Source organism: Diceros bicornis, chromosome 29 (genome assembly GCF_020826845.1).
Source record: "Diceros bicornis minor isolate mBicDic1 chromosome 29, mDicBic1.mat.cur, whole genome shotgun sequence".
Lineage (NCBI taxonomy): Eukaryota > Metazoa > Chordata > Mammalia > Perissodactyla > Rhinocerotidae > Diceros > Diceros bicornis.
This window is the reverse complement of record NC_080768.1, coordinates 34,891,376-34,916,201: the sequence shown is the minus strand read 5'-3', so window position 1 is coordinate 34,916,201 and position 24,826 is coordinate 34,891,376. Positions and strand designations below refer to the sequence as shown.

The 24,826-nt window shown below is 36.0% G+C and overlaps 1 protein-coding gene across 4 annotated transcripts in view; it reads left to right on the top strand.

The window, feature by feature from the left end:
• The window catches only part of NSD3 (nuclear receptor binding SET domain protein 3), a 100,591-nt gene that overhangs the window by 61,298 nt on the left and 14,467 nt on the right, over positions 1–24,826 (top strand). For 2 of the 4 annotated variants that reach the window (XM_058525233.1, XM_058525232.1), the window contains exons 10-18: positions 2,721–2,851; positions 3,235–3,363; positions 4,227–4,353; positions 10,599–10,796; positions 11,270–11,443; positions 16,195–16,341; positions 19,637–19,793; positions 23,470–23,672; positions 24,367–24,479. In XM_058525233.1, coding sequence (XP_058381216.1) covers positions 2,721–2,851; positions 3,235–3,363; positions 4,227–4,353; positions 10,599–10,796; positions 11,270–11,443; positions 16,195–16,341; positions 19,637–19,793; positions 23,470–23,672; positions 24,367–24,479 — 1,379 coding nt within the window. The other 2 variants (XM_058525234.1, XM_058525235.1) reach the window with 2 other exon arrangements.

Here is a 24,826-nt window from a genome sequence, read left to right as displayed (position 1 = left end):
GTGTGCGCGTGTGTGTGTATGACTTTTAGAGTTGATCTTATTCTGTACCTCCATGTGAAAAGTCTTATTTGTTTTGGTAAATTGGAGAACACCACGTAGACTTGATACTGTTTCCAACTTTTCTCCATAAGATTCTGGGGTTTCACTGGTTTATAAACTAGGGATGTGACGAATCCACTTTTTTTGGTATTCGACTGAATACCGAATAGTAGCTATTAATGTTTGTCAAACATGGACTATGACAAATCAGACAAGACAACCTGATTGAAAAAAAAATCTTGCCACGTTTATTTTTACAGTGCTGTAAAATCTTTTTGTAAATTAAAATGATTCATAGCATATTTATGGCCATTATTAGATGACCTTATGCAAATCTATTTGAGATATGCACAAAGTTTAAGAAACCTTAAACTTATATCTGTATTTTCCGTGTGCAATTTGACTACAGTACAAACTCCATAGCATGATTCGTGCGTTTTTGATGAGATCGTTCAGACTGTATTTAATACCCGTAGTTTACTCTGGGCAAATTGCATTATTTAAAAAAAAAAACACCAGCCTCTCTGCATTCTCGGGGAGAAGTCTGCAGCGATGGTCTCCGTGGAGATCCTCAGCAGAACTGAACAGCCTCTCGGAGGGAACACTGCTTGGCGGAGCTCCAAGAAAAGACATCGCGATCGCTGCGAGATTAGGAGGCCTGATTGCGTTGTGTTTCCACCATTCCACAGGGTCGGCGGACCGGGGAGTGCAGGGCTCTGTCAGATTCAGTGACAGCTCCGTCTCCGCAGCGATTGAGGAAACTGTGGACTGAGATTCCTGTACAATTTCATCCCAGAAACTCCAGACTTGTAGTCTCCATGCAAGATTTCTTTGTCGGCGGCTCGATAAACAGTTTCTTTGTTTTCAATTTTGATTTTGCCAATCATTATTGGCATATTCCTGCCTGGTTTCTTCTTCAAGACTCTGAACAATTGCTTTAACATTCAAATGATTTTTTTTTGGTCTGAGCTGGATGGGTACAGCTTAAATCATGGGTCCAGCCTAAAAACCACCGTTTTAACTTACACTGATCAATTTCAACATGGACTGTTTTTTTGTTTTTTGTTTTTAAATAAAGCATCATTAATGCACATCTGCAGGGTTTTGCCAAACAGCCCAAACTGTATACATTACAATCATTAAAAGCTCTTATTTTTTTTAATATTAGTGCCGTTATCATGGAGAACAGCATGGCAGCTGTCTTTGGCAGTCTGTCATTTTTCTAGCATTTTCAGAAACTCATCGGAAATGGCGGTACCTGTGTTTCCCTTCGAAAGCCTCTCAGTACAGCACTCCTGTTCCTCTGTTAAAACTCCTTGTTAATCCAGTGATCTTTTAGGCCAAGGAAATATTTTGTGGTGGTGTCCTGGGTCCATACACCAGCAATGAAGGAGATAGATTTGTGTACTTGTGTTTTTTAATCAGCGTTAACATGGGCAGGCACCCTCATTTATAGATGTAAGGAAGCATTCAGTGAAAACCTTGTAGAATGGGATGTGATAACGAGGTTCCAGTAATCTGAGCATTCTAAAGAGGCCCACATCCTCCACCACAGAACATGGTATATGTCAAGTGCTCTCACTCAGCCTCTTGCGGATCTTCATGGCCTCAGGAGACTTGTTTCTCCATGGTCTCTTCTGGACTGCACACTTCCACCATAGCTTGCTGGGCTGATCTAGATGTCTGTTTGTTGTATGGAAATTTTGGGGGAAAAATCCAAAACACAAACTGTGGGTTGAAATATTAACCGTCTCCTTGGTTCCTTGGTATTCACCGTGCCTGATCTGCACATTTCATCGTGGCTGTTTCTGTATAGCCTATACTGCATTAGCCCAAGAGATTGTTGCTTTGTAACTTTTTGCACTATTGTTTTGGCTGGATTTGTATTACACACAGTTTTAAAAAAAAATTCCACACTATTCTCTGCCTTTTTTTTTTTTTCCATATTTATTCCTTCCCGCACAAATTCCACATAGAGGCCTCTCATCCAGCTCTTCGTGATTTGGCTGCATTTGAACATTGATTGTCTGTTTACAACCCTCAGCAATGTGCCTCCTAAATGGCATGACATATGTAGATGTGCTGCAGCACTTGTTAATGATCACAATAAATGCCACTTCACCAAGGAAGTCTCAGATGAACAATTATGAACATCCAAAATTTATTTGGGGGGCAATAATCAATTGAATTGCAAAATTCGGGGGAAAATGGCACTATCCGTGTACGAATCGAATACAAATCAAAGATTTGTCACATCCCTAATAAAAACAAGATGGAGATGTCTCTGCGACCATATTTGTAAGCGACATAGTGTGTTGGGTTTTATGTCTTCCCCCTCCAAATTGAATGGTTCTTTGGATTGCTCCAACTCAATCAGCTATCCTACAGTTTTGATAGAATTGGTTTTTAGGTTGGAACTTGGGCTCTGTTGACTGAAAATAGCTTTAGAGCAGGAGCACTGAATTAAATGTTTTAATAGAGCGGTTGTAAATGAAATCACTCACTATCAGGAAGGTCATAAGAAGCTTATGAAGTTTTGACTCATGACCTCAGCCTTACAAAGATAGCTGTGCTTTTTTCACACTACAGATGAGTTTGGGGAAAGAAAATATTCTCCCACAAAAAAATTAAAACAAACCTTGAGCACTATTTTAGGATTAATTTCAGTGTGTTGTATTAAGGTGCCAGCGAGATTTCAGATTCCTGTAAACCTCTAAAGAAAAGGAGTCGCGCCTCAACTGATGTAGAAATGACTAGTTCAGCATACAGAGACACCTCTGACTCCGATTCTAGAGGACTCAGTGATCTGCAGGTAAATAAAACATGTTCAAGGGTCTGGGCACAGTGCTCTCTTTTGCTTTGTAAAACCAAGTAACATAATCCTTTGACTGACTTATTTGGGGGAGAATTTTTTAAATATTCATAGTAAACGAATCATTTTGGTTATTTTGTAACTTATGAGTGCCTTAATTTTGCTAGTCTCTTATATAACAGAAGCATAGGTTGTTTTTTAATTTTAACTACAGTTTCTCTCAAAACACCAGACGTTTGGTATCCAGGGGTTTTAGAAAGAAAGAAAAAAAAATTGTTTATACCAAGGTTTATTTGAGCATGTCTTACTAGGATTTTCATAGCACCTAACTTTGAAAAAATTTATTTTGTTTTTCTTAAAACTGTGCTATGTTTTCCATGTAGGTAGGCTTTGGAAAGCAAGTAGATAGCCCTTCAGCTACTGCAGAGGCAGACGTATCTGATGTGCAGTCCATGGATTCGAGTTTGTCAAGAAGAGGCATTGGAATGAGTAAGAAGGACACTGTGTGTCAGGTAGGCAAGTGACCTATCCTATAGCTTGAAACAGTTGCTGTCATATTCTGCCAATAATATACTTACTTCCTGTTGGAGAGGGTAGTGTCTTTCTAAATTATAATATTACTTTAAAGCTACAAATCTAAAAGCCATTTCTGGCTCTTTTCTTCCCTTTCTGAGTTGGAATACTTATTATTCACATGCAAGTGCCAATCTTTACTGTTACACTCTTTTATTAATTGGAAGTAAATGGCAGATGACTGATTTCAAAAATTTTTTTTTTAATTTAAGTTGGTATTAACTTTTTTAATGTATATTTACTCTTTTTGAAAAATACTGCTTTGCCCTGTGAAGAAAAGTTAAAGTATGCAGATTTCAAAGAAGGAATCATAAAAGATCAAGTATGACTTTTAAACTTTATACCGTATTGGGCCTGGAAATAGTTATATAGTTCTGTGGGTTTCATAATTTTATTTATTTATTTATTTTCCCCCAAAGCCCCAGTAGATAGTTGTATGTCATAGCTACACATCCTTCTAGTTGCTGTATGTGGGACGCGGCCTCAGCATGGCCAGAGAAGCGGTGCGTCAGTGCACGCCCGGGATCCGAACCCGGGCCGCCAGCAGCAGAGCGCGTGTACTTAACTGCTAAGCCACGGGGCTGGCCCTATAGTTCAGTGGGTTTCAAAGTGAGGGCCAAGGACCAGCAGCATCAGTGTCGTCAGAATAATTGTTGGAAATGCAGATTCTTGAGCCTCACCCTAGACCTACTGAATCAGAAACTGTGGAAGAGGGACCCAGTAATCTGTGTCTTAACAGGCCCTCCAGGTGGTTCTGATGCCTGCTAAAGTTTGAGAACCACTGCTTTTTGCCATATTACAGATCTGTGAAAGCTCTGGTGACTCTCTGGTTCCTTGTGAGGGAGAGTGCTGCACACACTTTCACCTGGAGTGCCTGGGATTGACATCACTCCCTAATGGAAAGTTCATCTGCATGGAATGTAAAACTGGTGAGCTTACTGATTTCAATAGATATGAAAAGATGGATGGGGAGGAATGTGCAATGCCAGCATCTCCCATGACATCTAATTCTCTTACCACTTTTATGTAGCTCTTATCCTCTTCTCCCATAGGTATTTCAACAAATTAAAACCATTCAGTGATTGGGCTTCCTAAGATCAAAAGAGTACTCAGCAATATTATTGTCAAATTTCCTCCTACCAGTGCCTTTACCATAAAATCTATCAAATTATTGAGATGTATTTGTGTGTTATGTGAAGAGCTATACAAAGTATGTAGAGTGAATTAATTTTCAGATGAGTTTGAGATTTTTGTGCTCAATAAATTGCTTTAAAGTCCCTTGTCTTTAAGAGACTGGAATAAGTGTCGATCACAAACTATAACCATAGTGTGATTGTATTTTTAGTGGAAAGATGGAGCTACTGGAAATTGTTTTTAAAACATGGAGATTTTGGATTCACTATTTATTTCTAATCTTTCCATGTAGCCTGTCACCTATCAAAATAATTTATGGAGAAAGAAGTATGCAAGTTTATGTTCTCTGTGTGGCCATGAGTCTAGTTAAAGTCATGGAAAGCAGGAAGTAGAGTTGTGTAATCTGTATCAAGGCAAGTGAAAAGTCAACTGGAGATGGCATGGTTGTGCTTCTATGAGCCATGTTTGTGTATTTTGGGGGTTTTGTTTTGTTTTGTTTTTGCTGAGGAACTGTGAGCCAATTGGATATCAAGTATTTAGGATACACTGATCTTACCCTTGACACTTTGTTATTTTCACACTCCTTTTTCCCCTTTATTTGGATTCTCATAAGTATTTTATCCTTTTTTATTTGACTGTATGCCTCCCAAAATCCTTTATATGTTCTAAATTCCATTAGAATGGTAATTTTTTTTTACACTTACTATATGCCAGGTGCCGTTGGTACTAAGATTTTGTTCTGTTGTCTCATTTGGTCCTCATAGCATGATGAGATAGATTCTGTTACGATTTCCATTTTACAGTGGGTGAAACTGAGGATTAGAGAGTTATAGTTTAGTACCTTGCCCAAAGTCACAAAGGCAGCATTTGAAACTGGGATTTAAATCCAGGAGGCAACTTGATGCCAGAGTCCTTGCTGTTTACCATTGCCTTCTACCACCTTGACTAAGTAGGATGGAGGTCATATATCATATATCTTAACACACACATACTCCTTCTCTCACATACAAACACACGCCAAAATTAAGCTATAGAAGCTGCTTAAACATATAACTTATATCTTTCCCTATGTAAAATATCATTTTATTCATCACATTAAGATTCTGCATGTATCTCAGTATTAACACATTCTTGGAGCTTTTCTTCTAACTCTAGAAACCAACAGAATTCTCCCAACAAAGGTTAGATATAATCTAATTTGGTATACATCTATTAGGAAATTTAAGAGGGAAATTTGCTTTAAAAACAGTTAAGTAGAACAAAGTTGGAGGATTCACACTTCCTGATTTCAAATTTACTACAAAACTACAGTAATTAAAACAGTGTGGTACTGGCATAAAGACAGATGTATAGACCAATGGAATAGGGAGCCCAGAAATAAACATTCACGTATATGGTCAGATGATTTTTGACAAGGGTGCAAAGGCTATTCAATGGGGAAAAGACAGTCTTTTCAACAAATGGTGTTGGGAAAACTGGATATCCACATGCAAAAGAATGAAGTCGGATCCTTACCTAATGCCGTATACAAAAATTAATTCTAAGTGGATCAAAGACCATAACATAAGAGGCACAGGCAACAAAAGAAAAAATAAACAAATTGGACTTTATCAAAATTAAAAACTTTGTACACCAAATGAGACTATCATCAGAGCAAAGAAACGACCCACAAAATAGGAGAAAATATTTGCAAATTTGAGAAGGGATTAATTTCTGGAATATATAAAGAACTCCTACAGCTCAACAACCAAACAACCCAATTCAAAATTGGGCAAAGGACTTGAATAGACATTTCTCCAAAGAAGATATACAAATGGCCAATAAGCACATGAAAAGATGTTCAACATCATTAGTGATCAGGGAAATGCAAATCAAAAGCACAATGAGATGCCACTTCACATCCATTAGGATGGCTATTATCAAAAAAACAGAAAACAAGTGTTGGCCAGGATGTGGAGAAATTGGAACATTTGTGCACTGTTGGTGGGAATGTAAAATGGTACAGCCACTGTGGAAAACAATATGACAGTTCCTCAAAAAATTAAACATAGAATTACTGTGTGATCCAGCAATTCCTCTTCTGGGTATATATCCAAAAGAATTGAAAGCAGGGACTCAAACAGATATTTGTATACTCATGTTCATTGCAGCGTTATTCACAATAGCTAAAAGGTGGAAACAACCCAAATGTCCATCACTGGATAAATGGATAAATAAAATGTGGTATGTACATAAAATGGAATAGTCTTCTGCTTTAAAAAGAAATGAAATTCTGATACGTGCTACAACGTGGATGAAATGAACCTTGAAGACATTATGCTGAGTGAAATAAGCTAGTTACAATGGACAAATACTGTATGATTCCACTTATATGAGTTTCCTAGAGTGGCCAAATTCATAGAGACAGAAAGTAGAACAGTTGTTACCAGGGATTCAGGTGCGAGGGGAGAGAGGAATGGGGAGTTATTGTTCAGTGGGTACAGAGTTTCAGTATGGGATGATGAAAAAACTCTGGAGATGTATAGTGGTGATAGTTGCAAAATAATGTGAATGTACTTAATGTCACTGAACTGTACACTTAAAATTGGTTAAATTGGTAAATTTTGTGTTTTTAACCACAATTTAAAAAACAGTGACCTTTTAATTGTTTTTTAAGTTGCTTTTGATTTATTATCACATGAAAATTAGTTTGATACCAATTTGGTACACTTGCAACATATTAGGAATGAAAACTTAGATTCTTCAAACCATTGTTTAAGGTCATTTAGAAAGTTTTCTTTTGTTTATCAAAAGATAAACACTTTACGTGTAAAAAGTATTACAGGATACATGCCTAGTAAGTTCTTATACTACCACTTTCTATTGTTTAAAACAAATGTGCTTTCTGGAAAGAAAGCATTTTCATTTGCCCTTTTGAATAAAATGTCTAACAGGCAATTTTACTTATTGCTTCCTTACTCTAAATGAAGGCCATGTCCTAATGAGAAGGGAGGGCACTGGAAGCATTCACATGCCAGAGCTCTGCACCTAAGTCTTAAAGGGGTTTGATAGTTCCTCTCTCTCTTAGTATAACAGTATCGCTAGTTAAAACAATTTTCATTTATATTAGACTTATTTTGATCATTATGCAAGTGAAAGCCTATTGCATTTTTCCATAAAGCAGTTTATCATTAGGCAAAGCTGTAAAGTAAAACCTCTTAACCTTTAAAATAATTTTCTTTTAATTTTTTAAATTTCTAAAAGTTATTTTAAAAACAATACAGCTTTCATATCTACATATATGTTAAAATATAATTTGAAATTACATATATGCAACAGGACAACAAAAAACCTTGCTTTACTTTATTTTATTTCTATAACAGCCAGTTTGAAAAAAAATTTTTTTTGAACATCATAGTTGTAAGTACTAATTTTAAAGAATTTTTATAATTCAGCCAATTTTAAAGATTAGGTACTTCCAAAACCAAATCTAATTTTCTGTAAAAAACAAAAATCAAAACAAAAAACTATCTCTTGTATTTTTTCTTCAGATTTTTTTATAGCATTATAAGAAAAATGGGCAAAAGACTTGAACACTTCCCAAAAGATGATATCCAAAATGCCAAAAACTAATCACTTACAATTTCCATATGTAAAACAGACACAAAATGAAAACTCATAATCCTAATAAAAAACGCAGAAAATTACAGCTAGACATCTTATTCAAACTGTAGAAAGTCGAGGACACAAAGAAAATATTAAAATTACCCACAGAAAAGACAATTACCTTCAAAGAATAACCAAACCAATAACAAAAATGTTATAATTTGCAGTTCTTTGTTTACAACTGAACATTTTTTTCTGTATCTTTATTGACTCTCTTGTGAATGGTCTGTTCACGTGTCTTGTCCATTTGTGTACTGCAGTGTTAAAGGTGTTCTTATAATTTGTTAGTGTTTTAAATTTATATCTAATCACACAAGTAATACATAAATACAGTGTTATGAAAATATTATAATTATAGCTCAAGCTGCAGTCCCCCTTGATCATCACTCTCAGTCCTAGGCCGCTACTTAACTCTAGCCCTCACCAGAGGCAACCATTGTTAGCAGTTTGGTGCGTAGCCTTGTAAACCGTTTTCTGTGTGTGTGTATGTGTGTAACATTTTTGTGTGTGTTGTAATAAAAATATACATTGTTCTGCAGCTTGCTTTTTCCCTGAGTTTGTCGTGGAGCTCTTCTTATGTCAGTACAGATGCATTCTGTTTAATTGCTGCATAGTGTTCCATAGTGTGCATATATCATAGTTTATTTAACTATTCCCCTATTGAAGGATGTTTGAGTTACTTTCAGTGGTTTGCAGTTACAAACAATGCTTCAGTCAGCATCCTTTTTCATGTACAAGTCTTCCCTATTGTAGGTAGCAGGAGTAGAATTTCTAGGCCACAGGAAGTGAATGTTCCTTTATTTCAGTGGATACTGCCCTGTGCCTTCTAAGGTGGTTCCTTCCAACGTAAACTCCTGTCAGCAGTATATGAGAGTACCTGTTTCCCTACCCCTGATCAACAGCTGCTATTATCAAACTCCTTAAGTTTTTTCATATTTGATGAATTTTTTAAATGTTACTTGTGGTTTTAATTAGCATTTATCTGATTACAAGTGAAGTTGAGCATTTTTTCACATGTTCATTGGCTGTCTTTCTGCTTTCTGTAAATTACCTGTTCATACCCTTTGCCCACTTTTATATTGCGCTGTTTTGTTTCTGTATTGATTTATAGCTCTTTATAAGTCTTGTTTAGTTATCTTTGCTTATATATGTTGCATGTATTTTCTCCATATGTGAACTCTTTACATAACAAAACATAATCCTTTGTCATCTTTGTTGCATATATTTTTCCACATCTGTTTGTCTTTTACTTGTTCCTTCTTTTTTTTCTATTCTCTTCTATTCTAATTGGCATTATTTCTTTGTTTGACTGTTTGGCAGATTGACCAGTGGAGCCATCTGGGCTTAAAGTTCTTTTTTGTTGGAAGGTTTTTAATTTTAGTTTCAATTTATTTAATAGTTTATAGAACTGTTCATATTTTCTGTTTCTTTTTGTGCCAGTGTTGGTAAGCTCTGTTTTTCTAGGAATCTGTCCATCTACATTTTCAAATTTATTAGCACAAATGTAGTGATATCCTTTTATTATCTTTTTAACATTTGTAGGATTTGTATTGATGTACCATTTTCCATTTCTGATATTGTTAGTATTGCCACTTTTTCTCCCTTTTTTTATTAGTCACTTTTGACAGGGATATCAGTTTTATTAATCTTTTTCAAAGCACCAAGTTTTGGTTTTGTTATTCCTCCCAGTGTATGTTGGTTTCACCTCCTTCTTCAAGAGTGCTTTCACTGGGTGTAGAATTCTGGCTTGGTAACAATTTTCTTTCAGCCCTTTGAAGATCGCATTCCATTGTTTTCTGGCTTCCATTTTTCTCTTCCAGTCAGCTCTCAGTCTTACTGTTGCTTCTTTGAAGGTAATTGTCTTTTCTTTGGGTAATTTTAATATTTTCTCTTTGTGCTTGATATTCTACAATTTGAATAAGACATCCACGTGTAATTTTCTGCATTTTTTATTAGGATTATGTGTTTTCTTTGTGTGTCTGTTTTACATATGGAAATTGTAAGTGATTAACTATGGAATCTGTCTTTTCTTTGGAAATTTCTTTTATTTATTCTGTGTTGGGAAGACTTTGCCATTCTCAGCTCCCAGGTATTGAAAAATTCTGTTCTGGGTTTTCTTTGGAATTACTTTTAGTATAGAGCGAGAAGTGGAGATCTGAATTGTTTTTAGTGCTATATCTCCAAATTGATTATCAATTATTGTAGCAAATCAATTATTCTAGCAAAACTTATTAAATAATATTTCAATTTAACCATTTATTTTCAATGCCTTTTTTGTATGTTAAAAACTTACACATAATAGTAGAGTCTCTTTGATGTCAGCAGCTGCTTCTATTTAAAAGGCATATGCTTTAATCAGATTTTATTTAATCTGTATTCCTTACCCATTTTCCAGGGCAGCACCCATGTTTTTCATGTAAGGTGTCTGGTACAGATGTAAAGCGTTGCTCTGTTGGTGCTTGTGGGAAATTTTACCATGAAGCCTGTGTCCGCAAATTCCCTACTGCCATCTTTGAATCAAAAGGATTCCGCTGTCCCCAGCACTGCTGCTCTGCCTGCTCTATGGAGAAAGATATCCACAAAGCAAGTAAAGGTAAAACAGAGCTAAAAGAGGGGACAAAGATTTTTTTAAGTTCAGTAGCAAATAACAAGCACATTATTTTAAAGAACATCGGGCATTCTTCAGTCTGTCTTTCTGTAGAGATAACAGCTCCGTCACAGTAGAGGGCACGGTAAGTAGAAATTAGGTTCTCATTCAGACCATGAGAAGAGAATTCCATAGGTTCAAAATTACCCTGGAAAATCCCTGAAGCAGGTGCCCTGTTGGAGATCACTGTCTCTCCAGCACTGGGGCAGACAGATTGTTTTGAGTGGTCTCTAGGTGGGTGCTGCATGTGGGGGCCATCTAGCACAGGAATGACAGAACCAAACTAGTGAAGAGAAATATTTTTATGTTACTGTAACCAGCATAACTTGGGACCCCAAAAGAGCCCAACTCCAAAAATCTCATTTTGTATCCAGCTGATGCCTTCTTAGATAGATTCCTTTTTGACTTGTCTTCAACAGGTCGCATGATGAGGTGTCTGAGATGTCCAGTAGCCTATCACACTGGAGATGCTTGCATTGCTGCTGGAAGTGTATCTGTGTCCTCCTACGTTCTCGTCTGTAGTAATCATTCCAAACGGAGCAGTAGTTCTTCCTCTGCTGTAAATGTAGGCTTTTGTTTCGTTTGTGCAAGAGGTGAGTGTCAATCTTTTCTCTTTCTTTCTAAGTTCATTGGCATATTTCCCCATTAAAATAGAGTTTCATTAATATCCCCAAGAGAGATTAACGCTTCCAGTAACTAGTCCCTTTTATAACATTAGACATTCAAATTGTTAGAATATTAATTCTTCCATAAATTAAACTAGAATCTGCATTTTTTTAATAACATAGAATTATAGATAAGTTCTATTTGGAGCATCAGAAGATTAATCTATTCCCTTCTACAAACAATTCTTCTATTCGAAGCAGACTCTTCCCATGACATATTCTTTAATCCTGAGCTTTCGACTGATTGAGATTTTACTTGGAAGGCAAGACTAGCACATTTATTTTTTAATTGTTTATGTTGTAGTTTATCCTGTTTTGGTCTGGCATTGAGGAAGGCCTGATGGGATACAGCCAAGGCAACATATGTGGTGGCGGTAGTTAGGAGCCAGCAATGCAGGCTTTCTTACTTGCCAGCTGTTGATATTTAAGTGTGCCAAGAGACTGAACAACTGAAAACAATATTGTGTCCCTGAGGGGGTCAGTGAACTTGAGTTCATGATAAATATAAAATAGAACTTCTTTAGTTGAATATGATAGAGAGTATCCAGCTTTATAGAGTATCTCAGCTGTATTATAATAAAAACAATTTTTAGTATTTAGTAGGTATTTTAAAAACCAACTATTATCCCCAAATGCATTTTTTTTTTTTTAATGTAAGTGCTACGTTTCCTAAAATTCCCTGAGTGTGAAATATTTGAAAGGACTCAGGCATATCAGGCCTGTTAGATTATATTTAGACTATACTGAAGATGAGGTTTTTGGTTTTGTTTTGCTTTTTGCTTTAGGAGACAGTTCTTTTAATTTGGTGAAAGTACTATAAAGTATTTTTTTTTTATAGAATTTAGGCAGTATAATAGATTTTGAGTTGTTTTGCTTTTTTTTTTTTGGTGAGGGAGATTGGCTGTGAACTAACATCCATTGCCAATCTTCCTCTTTTCGCTCAGGAAGATTGGCCCTAAGCTAACGTCCATGCCCATCTTCCTCTATTTTGTATGTGGGACGCCGCCACAGCATGGTCTGATGAGTGGTGCGTAGGCCCACACCCGGGATCTGAACCCGCAAACCCGGGGCCGCTGAAGCGGAGTGCGCAAACTTAACCACTACGCCACCAGGCCAGCCCCTTGTTTTGCTTTTTTATCTCTCATTTTTTAAAAAACAACCAGAGTAGGTAGGCAGTAAAAGATTAAATAAATGTTAGTCCTTTTTGTAGCAGTCAGCTGAGTCCATGGTATATACTGCCTTCAGTTTGCCAGAGTTGTGTAAGCAAGTGGAGGTGTCTGCCATTAGAGGGAAGCATTGTGTCTTTCTTCACCAGAGCAGTTACAACTGTATCCTACTCTGAACCTGGCTGGGACGTGGAGTAGGTCTGAACTGTTTGATGCCACATTGTAACAGGTGACAGCAAGGATTCAAATAGTCAAAAGAAGTACAGAGTCACCACTAGTGCCTTTTCCATCTCCCCATCCCTAAGAAAGTAATGATAGGATGGACATGTTGAATTATCAGTTGGATGGCTAGCTTTAGAGACTTTTAAACAGATGAGTGTCAGAGATAACAAAGTCTTTATCACTGTGTGTTTTATTCTATCATTCTAGGCATTTACTTTTACTGGGGTATGTGTGTGTGTGTGTGTGTGGAACTAAGCCAACATTTTAAATTCCAAGTATTATGCTGGCTTACTTTGGAGTACATTGTGAATCAAGTACCATCAGTCTAGTAACCAATATTTTCTTTTGCTCTGTTTCATTCAATAATTGGGAGACCTTTAAAACAGATATTTTCCATTTAAGATAGGTAGAAAATGGCCCATTGTCAAGGAACCTGGTTTTATAGAAACTCGAGCCATTTTAAGTTTAATTTATATGCCTTGATTAAAAAACCTAAGATAGGGCCGGCCCAGTGGCGTAGCAGTTAAGTGCATGCACTCCACTTTCGCGGCCCAGGGTTCACAGGTTCAGATCCTGGGCGCGCACCGATGCATCACTTGTCAAGCCATGCTGTGGCGTCCCATATAAAGTAGAGGAAGATGGGCACGGATGTTAGCCCAGGGCCAATCTTCCTGGGCAAAAAAGAGGAGGATTGGCATCAGATGTTAGCTCAGGGCTGATCTTTCTCACAAAAAATAAAAAAAAGCTTAAGATAATAGAAGTGACAGGAAAACCTGTGTTTTAACAAAAGGATCTGTATTTGCATCTTATCAACTTGGCAGTTATTCTGAAAGATTTGCTATATTTAAATGCCTATTTAAGCAAGATTATTTAGTTCCCAAATATTTTAACTGTGAAACTTTGTGCAGTAAACAGAAACTTATTCTAAATAGATTATATGTTGGGATTTGGGAAGGCTTAAATCAAAAGTTTTTCAGAAGTAAATAATGTATGTTCTTTTATCAGTATTTATAGAGGTCTCCTTTTTTAAAAAGACCTAACTATAATAAATCCACACATAGTGCCAGCCCTGTGGCTTAGCGGTTAAGCGCGCGTGCTCCGCTGCTGGCAGCCCGGGTTCGGATCCCGGGCGCGCACCAACGTACCGCTTCTCCGGCCATGCTGAGCTGCGTCCCACATACAGCAACTGGAAGGATGTGCAACTATGACATACAACTACCTACTGGGGCTTTGGGGGAAAAATAAAATTATTAAAAAAAATAAATAAATCCACACATAAAAAGGGGTACTTTAATCATTTCTGTTTTGGAATTAGAAAACCTAGCTTGTATTTTTGTTCCTTGCCTCGTACAGAGTTTTTTCCTCCCCATAGAGGATTTTTCTCTTAGTTCTTGGTTATTGATTGTTGAAAATCATTGAGCTAATTCTTAAGGACTGAAATATCTAGTAATATTTTTAGAACTCTTTCAAGGTTTAGAAACGCATTACTCCTCCCCTGGCCTCCATGCTGCCACAGGAAATGTCGTATTTCAGAGTAGTATATATTCTTTAGTATTTCCTCTCATCTGGGGGGGAGGGGTGGAGGGGTAGTAAAAGTTACTTAACCTTCTTTGCCTTTCTTTGTAATGGTAACTGAAAATGGAGAAATTAGATTAGGGTTTTCGTTTCATTTTAATAATAGGAATTACTTTTGCATCCGTAAATCAAACTCTACTAGACACCATCTGAATGAATTGCCACCATTGCCCTGAGAAGTTATTTCCCCATTTTATATGGATAAGAACACTGAGGCTCAGATTAAATAATTTACCTGAAGGTCACACAAGTTGTTAAATGGAGGGACCAGCATTTGTACCTGATCTTTCCTATTTCAAAGCCCTTTTTTTTTAAACTACACCACTTTTCTTTGTTAAATGTATGAAATTCACCGACATTATATAACTTTTATTCAGAGATTCTTATGTTATTACCAGTTAGCAATTTCAAGTTCATTCTGTCATCTGGGTCAGAGATATTTCTTGAATCTGTCTCAGTGTAGGGTAGCACCAAATGAAGATAACATCCACAGAAAAAAGTAAATGGTAACCCCTTTAAAAGCAGAACTCTTCCCTCTTCTAAAAATGATCTCTATGAAACTGCTGTCATGATTTGTGTTGGAAAGTCCTAGATCATTATAAACTGGCCAGTAACCAAATAGAGATGTTTTCCCTGGTCTCACAGTTCCCTCTGTTTAGGAGTGGCCTGCAGCTATATTATGAACTTAACTAGGGGAAGGGGATGGGAGGGAGAGGAGAAGTGGTGTCACCAGGAGATTAGAGCAGGTCGTCTGTTTTCCTCTAAATACAAGGGCTGTATTGGTAGATCAAAAGGACTGTTTTTTGGGGCCGGCCCGGTGGCTTCGCGGTTAAGTGCGCGCGCTCCGCTACTGGTGGCCCGGGTTCAGATCCCGGGCGCGCACAGACGCACCGCTTCTCCGGCCATGCTGAGGCGGTGTCCCACATACAGCAACTAGAAGGATGTGCAACTATGACGTACAACTATCTACTGGGGGGCTTTGGGGAAAAAAAGGAGGAGGATTGGCAATAGATGTTAGCTCAGGGCTGATCTCCCTCACAGAAAAAAAAAAAAAGGACTATTTTTATAAACCCTTAAATTGGTAATCACTTTATATCACGGCAGGGAAAAAATTTAAATGGGTTGCATTACCTCAGTCAAGTTCAACAAATTATGGCTCCTTTAAAATCATGTTATCATATTTATAGAGAAAAGCTTCATTATCTGGCAGAGAAAGCTAGAATTTCTTTGAGTATGTCTCAAGATATGGATAGAGAAGAGGAGAGACTCAGTTCTGCCTTTAAGAGCTACTTGATACTTTGAAGGTGGATCAGGGTCTCTACCACATTATGTACATAATTCTGATTTCTAGCAATTAAGTGATATGTCATTTTGTTCTTTGGATTGGCATCATAGTACTTCTGAATATTAAGGAATGTAGCTTTGTTTTCCACAGGGGGTTTTCAGTATGATATCAAATGCAGTTTATGTCTTCAAATTAATCTGGAGTTTTCTTCTAGGTATATAGGTTTCTGTGTAGGGATGAGGCATTGAGTAGCTGAAACTCCCTTTAATAACTATAGAAAGTCTTTTCTGTCAGATCTTTCTTTTTCTTCTTATTCTCTTTTCTCCCCCAACTTTAAGCACAGCTACATAATAGGTGTGGGTTTATTTTTTTCCTCATGGAATCATGGGTAGTTTCATTGCAGCTCATCTCTTTCTGTTTGTTTCGTATAGGGCTGATAGTTCAGGACCATTCAGACCCCATGTTCAGTTCATATGCCTATAAGTCCCACTACCTACTGAATGAATCAAATCGTGCAGAGTTGATGAAATTACCTATGATTCCTTCTTCGTCAGCTTCCAAAAAGAAATGTGAGAAAGGTAATAATCAAAATAGTTTATCTCTTGCTTTTATTTTTGCATTTCCTATTTTTTTCTCTTTAAATGAAGGGGGGAAATATATGCCTGTCAAGCACCATCTGTTGCTTTTGGTAAATTCTACCTTGGTGGTTGTGACTGTATCTTCATATGGCTGCAAAATTATTAAAAAGGGCTTAAAATAATTCCATTATTACAAATTTTTACTTACTCTTCTCCTTGAATAAATTTTCAGACATTCCATATATCTATGGGTTATTAAAATGGAAAGACTAGGATTTTTCTTAGTATAGAAGACTATCTAAGGGTTCTTTTTCTTTTGTCTGATGTAGAACTACCATTCATGTTAGAATAGAATAGTCATAATGTAATTTGTTACTAACTTTCAACTAAATAACAAGATAGGTTGTTAAATAGAGGGAAACCAAGATACTGCTACTTAATTTAATTTTATGATACATTCTGTCATTTTGTTTCTGAAATATTTTTGTTAAGATGTTGTGACAACTAGTTGCCCTTCTCTTAGGAGACACTGGTGGGCAGCTGGGGAGGATACCCCAAATACTGGATATTGAAAGGCAGCCCAGATGAACTGAAGAATTGCTTATGGGTAATTTACCCACAGAGAACCAAAAGCTGACTGTATATTTATATTCTCCCAGTTAATTTAATCTCTGGAGGAAAATCTTGTGTTTAGCTTTACATAGCCTACTTGTAATAAAGAAAAAAGTGGATTAAGAATAAGGTATTATTTGGGGAGTTATTTTCTCAGAGGGTAAAATAAATTACCTGGAAGGTGAAGGCCTTTCCTGTCTACATTCCCATGATGATCGGGGGCCAGGTTCAGAGTCTTTAAAAAAAAATTAATTCCTACCTAATATACTAGGTATATTTGAAATGGGCTTTTTTTTTCATTCTTTATGTTGCCTGCTTAATGTGTCTTTGCTCTTTGTCAGACATCTAAAGTGGCAACCAATGACTAAAAGAAAGTATAACTAAGCAAGTTGATCAGAACCTATGGAGAAGTAGGTTAGAGAGGGTATTGGCTTTTTTGTCTGTTTGTGTTCCATTGAAGTCACAGTATGTCATCTTACTGTTGATACCATCTACCTCCAAAACAAAGATGGGCATAGGACTAACGCCATAATGCAATAAAGTCAGACTACCAAAATGCCTTATTTTCCTGCTGGCGCCTTTATAAAATTAGATTAATTCAATTATTGCTTACTTTGTTTTCAGTCCTCAGTATTGACCTTGACATGAACTGAAATTATTTTGAGCCCTCTGTTTGCTTAGCTTGAACCATATCTTTCTTCTCTTGCATCCTAAAGCAGTTTTCTTGCATAGCACCAAGGTGGATTGTTCATATTTTTATTTTTCTATTTCTCTTGTGTATTTTTTGTCAAAAAATCATGATGATTTTCACTGATGATTCTGGGTCTGTATTTCCTCTGAAATAAGACTTAAAATTAAAGACTAGTCCATAATGTTAAGAATGGCCAGCCTGACTTTTCCACATCAGCTCTAATAATCACATGTCCTCTAAAGCTGTTCACAAAGACTGCTCTCCTTATTGGTCATTCCTTCCGATGGAAAAATGAATTATCTCGTTTTACTTTAAACTTACGGAAGAATTCCCTACCTAGGCTAAGAGCACTCAGGCAGCGAACCTCTAGGTTGTGGAAGTGGAACAATTAATCCATACTGAGATCTGCAGACAAAGGAGAAAATCCCAATGATTGAAGCAAAAGCTTTTAAGCAGAGGAAATATAGTAATTTCATTCATCATTGATTGTACATGGATTTTCTTTTTGTTTTTATGTCAATCAGTTAGAAGTTTGAAAGTCTACAGAAAGACAAAATTTTCTGGAAAATTGATAGCAAACCCTCAAAAGGTTGGAGCATGTGATCTGATAAAGTTGTATAGAAAACCTTTTGCTTATGAGACTTTAAATCTCAGTATAGTCATGGGTTATAGACCTGATTTTCCAATGGAAAGATGAATTTTTTTTGCAATAAATGTCTTTATTATATTTCATCTTCAGTGGTTAACATCCTTCTCTGTCACTTGTTGAAATACCTATTAGAAATACCTAATCTCCTCCCAAATCTTTTATTTCTTTGCATTTAAAAATGTTGTTTTGTTTGCTGCCCATGTTTTGGTCTTAATCCAGAGATCATTTTGTGTATTTAAAAGGAGAGGATTTTGCTAGGGAACTTGGATGGCTCTCCTTGAGTATGATACTTCATTCTCCACTGATATTTACTTAGTTTTATGCTATAAAGCAGTGGTTCTCAATATGAAGTCAGAAAAGACTTATGTAACAAAATTTTTGAACTATGTTTAATATTTCAGAAAATCTAACAGAATTACACATTTGTACAAAATAAGGCTGCATGAGTTTCTTTGTATTTGGCTATGGTTTTAACAATTTAATGTGATAATACTAGTTTTGTTATTGGGATCAGAAGCTCTGATTAGCAGTTATATATTCCTTTGGTTAATAAAAACAGGAGAAATTTTTACTTTTAAAATGCAGGGGTTTTGTTTTTGTTTTTTGTTTTGGGGGGTTTTTTGGTTGATAAAATATTTGAAAACATATGGCTCCATGAAGAAGGAAAGGGGATCCTTGGTGATGAAAAAGTTGCAAACCACTGCTGTATAGCCTGTTTGACTTTATCTTCACTGAAAAGGTAATGATAATGTAATCACCAATTCGAGAATGTGTGATCCTTTTGCTTTTTTGTATTCTTTTATTGGAACAAAAAAGTACTGATCAACCTATTGGCTGTTTTCATTCTTGCTAATCTTATTATAAAGGGATTTAGTTACCTGTGGCACTGGATTAAAATACAAAGATGACCACTCTTTGCTTTCTTAGCTCTCAAGGAGAAAAGAAAGTAAACTGCTACATATTTCTTTGAAAATCTGCTCTCCACTCTACTCAGTCTAAAGATTTCATGCATCTCTTTTGTCATATGTTAGGAAGTTTAACTGCCTGCTAAACGGATCCCTTGATAGCCCACATTTTAGAGGGGTAAAGAGTCAGTGATGTTTTTCATACTAATCGAAAGCTTTTGAGTCTCTGGCCACTGAAGCCCTGACAAGGGACTGAAGGAGCTCTGTCTGTTCATTTGCCTTCTATTTTAATCCATCACTATAGATGTGACTCAAGCCCTTTGTTATTTTCCCCCAATTTGAATCAAATTTAATGCACTTAAAAGATAACTTTCTCCTTTTTCTTTCTTTTTCTCTTCCCTCTTTTCTCAGTTATTAAGACTGTTTATTTGTTTCAAGGTGGAAGATTGCTCTGCTGTGAATCGTGCCCAGCTTCCTTCCACCCCGAATGCCTGAGCATAGAAATGCCGGAAGGCTGCTGGAATTGTAATGACTGTAAAGCTGGCAAGAAACTGCATTACAAGCAGATTGTTTGGGTCAAATTGGGAAATTACAGGCAAGTTTTTCTAAGGACAAAGAGGAAGTGTTCAATCATTGTTCTGACATAGGTTCATAATCTGTACACAAAGTGGCTGGGAGATAGGTAGAACAGCACAGAGCACTTCCTTAGAGAAAGAAAGAGAAAAGAAACATATTCTGAGTCTGGGTTTTTAGAGGATTGGGAAGGTTAGTTGTTGTTGGGTTTCTTTTTTTTTTAATTGGTTGGTTGACTTTTGTTTTTAAGTTCTGAAAGTTATTTTATACTAATGAACTATATACTACTAGATTTTGGAATAAAAGTTCTTATGTGGATAGTGAGGAAGATGTTTTCTCTGTATCCCAATTAGATTTATATTGATTTCTGATTTCTAATAAAATCAGGAGTTTATATCCAGGCCAAAATAGCTCTGTTTGCCCCGCGATCTGGTCCATTTTAGTTATAGCTAGAAGCTCTAGACTTTGTCCAAAGAGAGGGCTTTTTAGAATTTAATGAGAGAGATTATTTCATTATTATTATTTCATTATTATTTCATTATTTCCTAAGGGAAGGAAGTAAGAAGTGTGTATGATTGCCATTGTTGTAATAAAACTTTCTCCTTTTAGGAGACCTGTTTATAACAAGCCTTCACTGAACAGGAATTAGTGATATATTTTTAAAACTCTGTGTTCCATATTTTGAGGCATATGTTTATCATTTTACTAAGAAAATAGATACTATTCAAGAGAGCACAATAGAGTTCTGCTTCTCAATTAGAATCCTAAGTAAAATATATTTCTATAGAATTTCAAACATATTGTAATTTTTTTTAGCAAGAGCTATGTTGTTTTCTCTGTGTTTTAAATATACTGCTTGCTTACCTATTTAACTTAAAAATTTGTATTTTTAGCTGAGAATAAGGGGCATTGAGGTGGTGAAGCCACCCCCTCTATAATTCTTTTTTAACATATGACAGGAAACCTCCAAGTCCTAAAAAAAAAAAAATTTGACAATTTGAATACATAAACAGTTTCATACTGTATGGCAAAAGATATCATAAAGTTTTAGAAGGCAAATGTCAAACCAGGGGAAAGTATTTGCTCTTCTACTTTTAATAAGAAAAGACGAATACCTTACCTAGAAAGGGGGTCAAAGAAGAGAAAGAGCCAGTTCGCAAAAGAATAGCAAATAGAAAATAAATGTAGAAAACGCTCAGCCTCACTAAAAATAAATGTATGTTAAAAGCAAGGAGTCTTTTTTTTTCCATTTAACAGACTGGCAAAGATTTAAAAGAGTAATAATTTTGGGGAAACGAGTGCTCCCTGTAAGGCAATCTGGCATCACGTATTAAAATTGTAACTTTGTATACTCTTTGACTCAGCACTTTCCCTTCAAGGAATTTATCTAAGAAAAAAAAATTGGACAAGTAGGCAAAAATATATTTATAGGGGTTTTCATTGCAGTATTATTTCTAATTGCAAAAATTTGAAGTAACCCAAATGCTCAGTCAGTAAGGTATTTGTCAGATAAATTGTAGTGTATCCATATTGTAGAATACCTTGAAGGCAATAAAAGGATAATGTCGGTCTGTATAGTAACAGGAGAAGATATCCACGACATATAGTTGAATTTAGAAACCATGTTAAACAGTATATATATATTGTCTTTCCATGGGTTTATACAATTTTTTAAAATTGTAGGCCTAGATATGTTTTTAATACTCGGAAAGAAATACTTCTAATGTTAATAGTCTGAAGCATGAGATTACAAGGGGAGGCATTTTCAGTTTTTATGTTATATATTTCTGCATTGTTTTAATTTTTAAAAGTAACACACACTGCTTTTATAATTAAAAATATATATCTTTCTGGAGTGGGGAGAGGTTCGGGTTTGACAATTTAAAGATAAGACATACCTGGATAAGAAATATCTAAAACAGTGTAAGAAGCCTTTAGATCTTCAAGTAAATTTCATAATATTTCCTTTTTTTCATTTTTTATTTTTGGCTTTTTTTTGAGATATAATTGAGTTAACATTATATTAGTTTCAGGTGTACAACATAGTGATTCAATATTTGTATATGATCACAGCAGTAAGTCTAGTTAACATCCATCACCACACATAGTTAAAAAATTTTTTTTCTTATGATGAGAACTTTTAAGGTCTATTCTCTTAACTTTCAAATATACAACTCAGTATTATTACCTGTAGTCACCATGCTGTACATTACATATTTCCTTTTTTAAAAATGTTATGAATATGAAAATATCTTTGACTTAATTTAATTTTAATACTTAATTTTAATACTTAAATTTTAATCACATTACATTTTAAAGAATCCCCAAGCAGTGCTCCAGTTCATAGCCCAGTGAGATTTTATGTGCAGGTCAGATGAGTCTTGTATGTTTTGCAAAGACTTCCAGCCTTGAATTAATAATATATTTTTTTCCAGTCAGGCCCAGCTTGGCCACATAAAGTGGTTACTTTTCAATAACTCTTGACTCCAGTGTGAAGTTTCCTGGGGGAAATATGAAGATCTGGAACAGCCCCTGGCAGAAAGCATGCCTCTTCCTACCTGACCCAGTGAATGTCGTTATCGTGTACATACTTAAATACCTAAAAATGGTTTAGAAATAAATAACTATTTCCTAGCCTACTTTGAGGGGAAACCAAATACTGATTACACAAAATAGTGTTGTTTTGTTTTGTTTCAATTAATTCTTAGATGGACAGCAGGGTACCTTTTAGATGAAGTGTATTCAAGTTCTGCACTATCAAGCTGGGAGTGTGACCATGCCATCATTTATCTTCTAAATAATAGTTCCTTAAATAAATGGTTTTATTAGGCATATGTAAAATAAGAGACTGAAAAAATTTGTCTTTGTGTATTTAGTGTTCATATTGATGATTTTATATACTATAAAAGCTTCCCCTTCAACTCCTGACTTACCCAATTGCTAGAAACTGTCCAGTGTGCCTCACAGATGGCTTCATTAGTGATATTCAGTCATCACTGCATGAAACAGTTATGTTTTCATTCTGTCCCATATCCCACATTTCCTATTACATTTCCATTACAATCTAAGATGAATTAGATTCTGAAATACACACTGATATAAACCTAGTACACTTGACCAAGAAGTATTTCCCCTAGTTGATTAGAGAGTCAGAAAATGCTAATTTGAATGGGAGTGGTCATTCTTTACTATAGCATCAGTTTATTCTTAAATGATTCCCTTGACTACTAGAAATAAACTTTTATACCTTGAAGAACAATTTTGGTCTTAAGAATGTCAACTTGAGAGAAAAACATGACTTTTCTAGGATTGAAATTGGGTTTGGAATAGTATTGGTAAATTTGAATTCGTAAGTTGGGTAGTGAGTTCATTGTTATTTTATTATTATGCTTTATAACTTATATTCTCATGATATATAATCTTCTATAAATATCAAATATTAATTTTTTAAAGAAAGAAATTAGATTGGGTGTTTAGGGCCTAGTTTGTTTAGTCTGTGTTCACTGTTTCATTAGTTAACTCATTAGTCAGTGTTTTTCAATGATGTATGGTTTGGATAGGATTAAAGATAAGGTGTTTTATGTCCTTAGAATCTGAATAAAAATTGCAAAGTACAAAACCTTTTTTTCCTCCTACCAGCCATGTAAAGAATAGTGTGCTCTTTCATCCTCTTGGTCTAAAATTGCTTTTGTTTTCAGATGGTGGCCAGCAGAGATCTGCAATCCCAGGTCTGTGCCACTGAACATCCAAGGCCTTAAGCATGACTTGGGGGACTTCCCTGTGTTCTTCTTTGGTTCTCATGACTACTATTGGGTACACCAGGGCAGAGTGTTCCCTTATGTTGAAGGAGACAAAAGCTTTGCTGAGGGACAGACTAGTATTAACAAGACCTTCAAAAAAGGTAAGTTGGATGATATGTACAGTAGCTCAAAACTAAGATTCCAGTGTTGATTTCTCAATGTCTCCTAACTTGCATATGACATGTTTCTGGTATTAGAGAATTTTCACCAGGCGTTAGGATCCAGCATCCATAAGTTTACAGTCACGTTAGAACCACATCAGAATCCAGTCAATTAAAAAAATAGACTTCAGTATAGTAGACTGTGCTGTGTATATGAAAGGTGTTTCTTCAGTGATCTTTCCACAAACATAGACATTATCTGGAAACAGTCTTTTTAATCAAGTGAAGCTCCTTTGCTACGGAAGAGTAGTAAAAGCTTCCCATGAAGAGCCTTACAACTGTTTTTGCAACAAGTTGCGAGGAATATTGGCTTTCTGGGTAAGAGTAAAATGAATTTAAATCTAGTCCAAGGTAAAAAGCTACTCTTTGCTTCATTTGGAAGCCTCTGCTCATTGAAGTAGGACCTCCTGTCTGAGGCAGCAGCTTGCACAGAGCATAGTGTTCAGCCATAAATGACTTATATCCTATTTCACTGTTACCCTATCATGGTGGTAAATGGTTATTTCCAGAATATAATTTTAAAAAGAAAACCTCAGCTCAGATGCAGTGCATTGGGAAGGCAGTGTAAAACTACTTTCCTAATGGTTTTTGTTTGTTTTTTGGTCTTATGTACTTTGTTTGGTCTTATTGGCAGCACTGGAAGAAGCTGCAAAACGTTTCCAGGAATTGAAAGCACAAAGAGAAAGTAAAGAAGCACTAGAGATTGAAAAAAGCTCAAGAAAACCCCCTCCTTACAAACACATCAAAGTGAGTCTTTACCTATGAAAACACTGTATTTGACAGCAAGATAAAATGCATTACTCTCTTAGTACAGTCGTATGCCACGTAACAACGTTTCGGTCAGCAACGAACTGCGTATACGATGGTGGTCCCATAAGATTAGCACCGCATAGCCTAGGTGTGTAGTAGGCTACAGCATCTAGGTTTGTGTAAATATACTCTGCGATGTTTGCACAACGACAAAAATCACCTAATGACACATTTCTCAGGAACGTATCCCCGTCGTTAAACGACGCATGACTGAAGTTAGAAGGCCCTTTTTGACTTGTGAAAACTTTTGTTTATTATCACCCAGTCTTCTGTAAACCAAACCA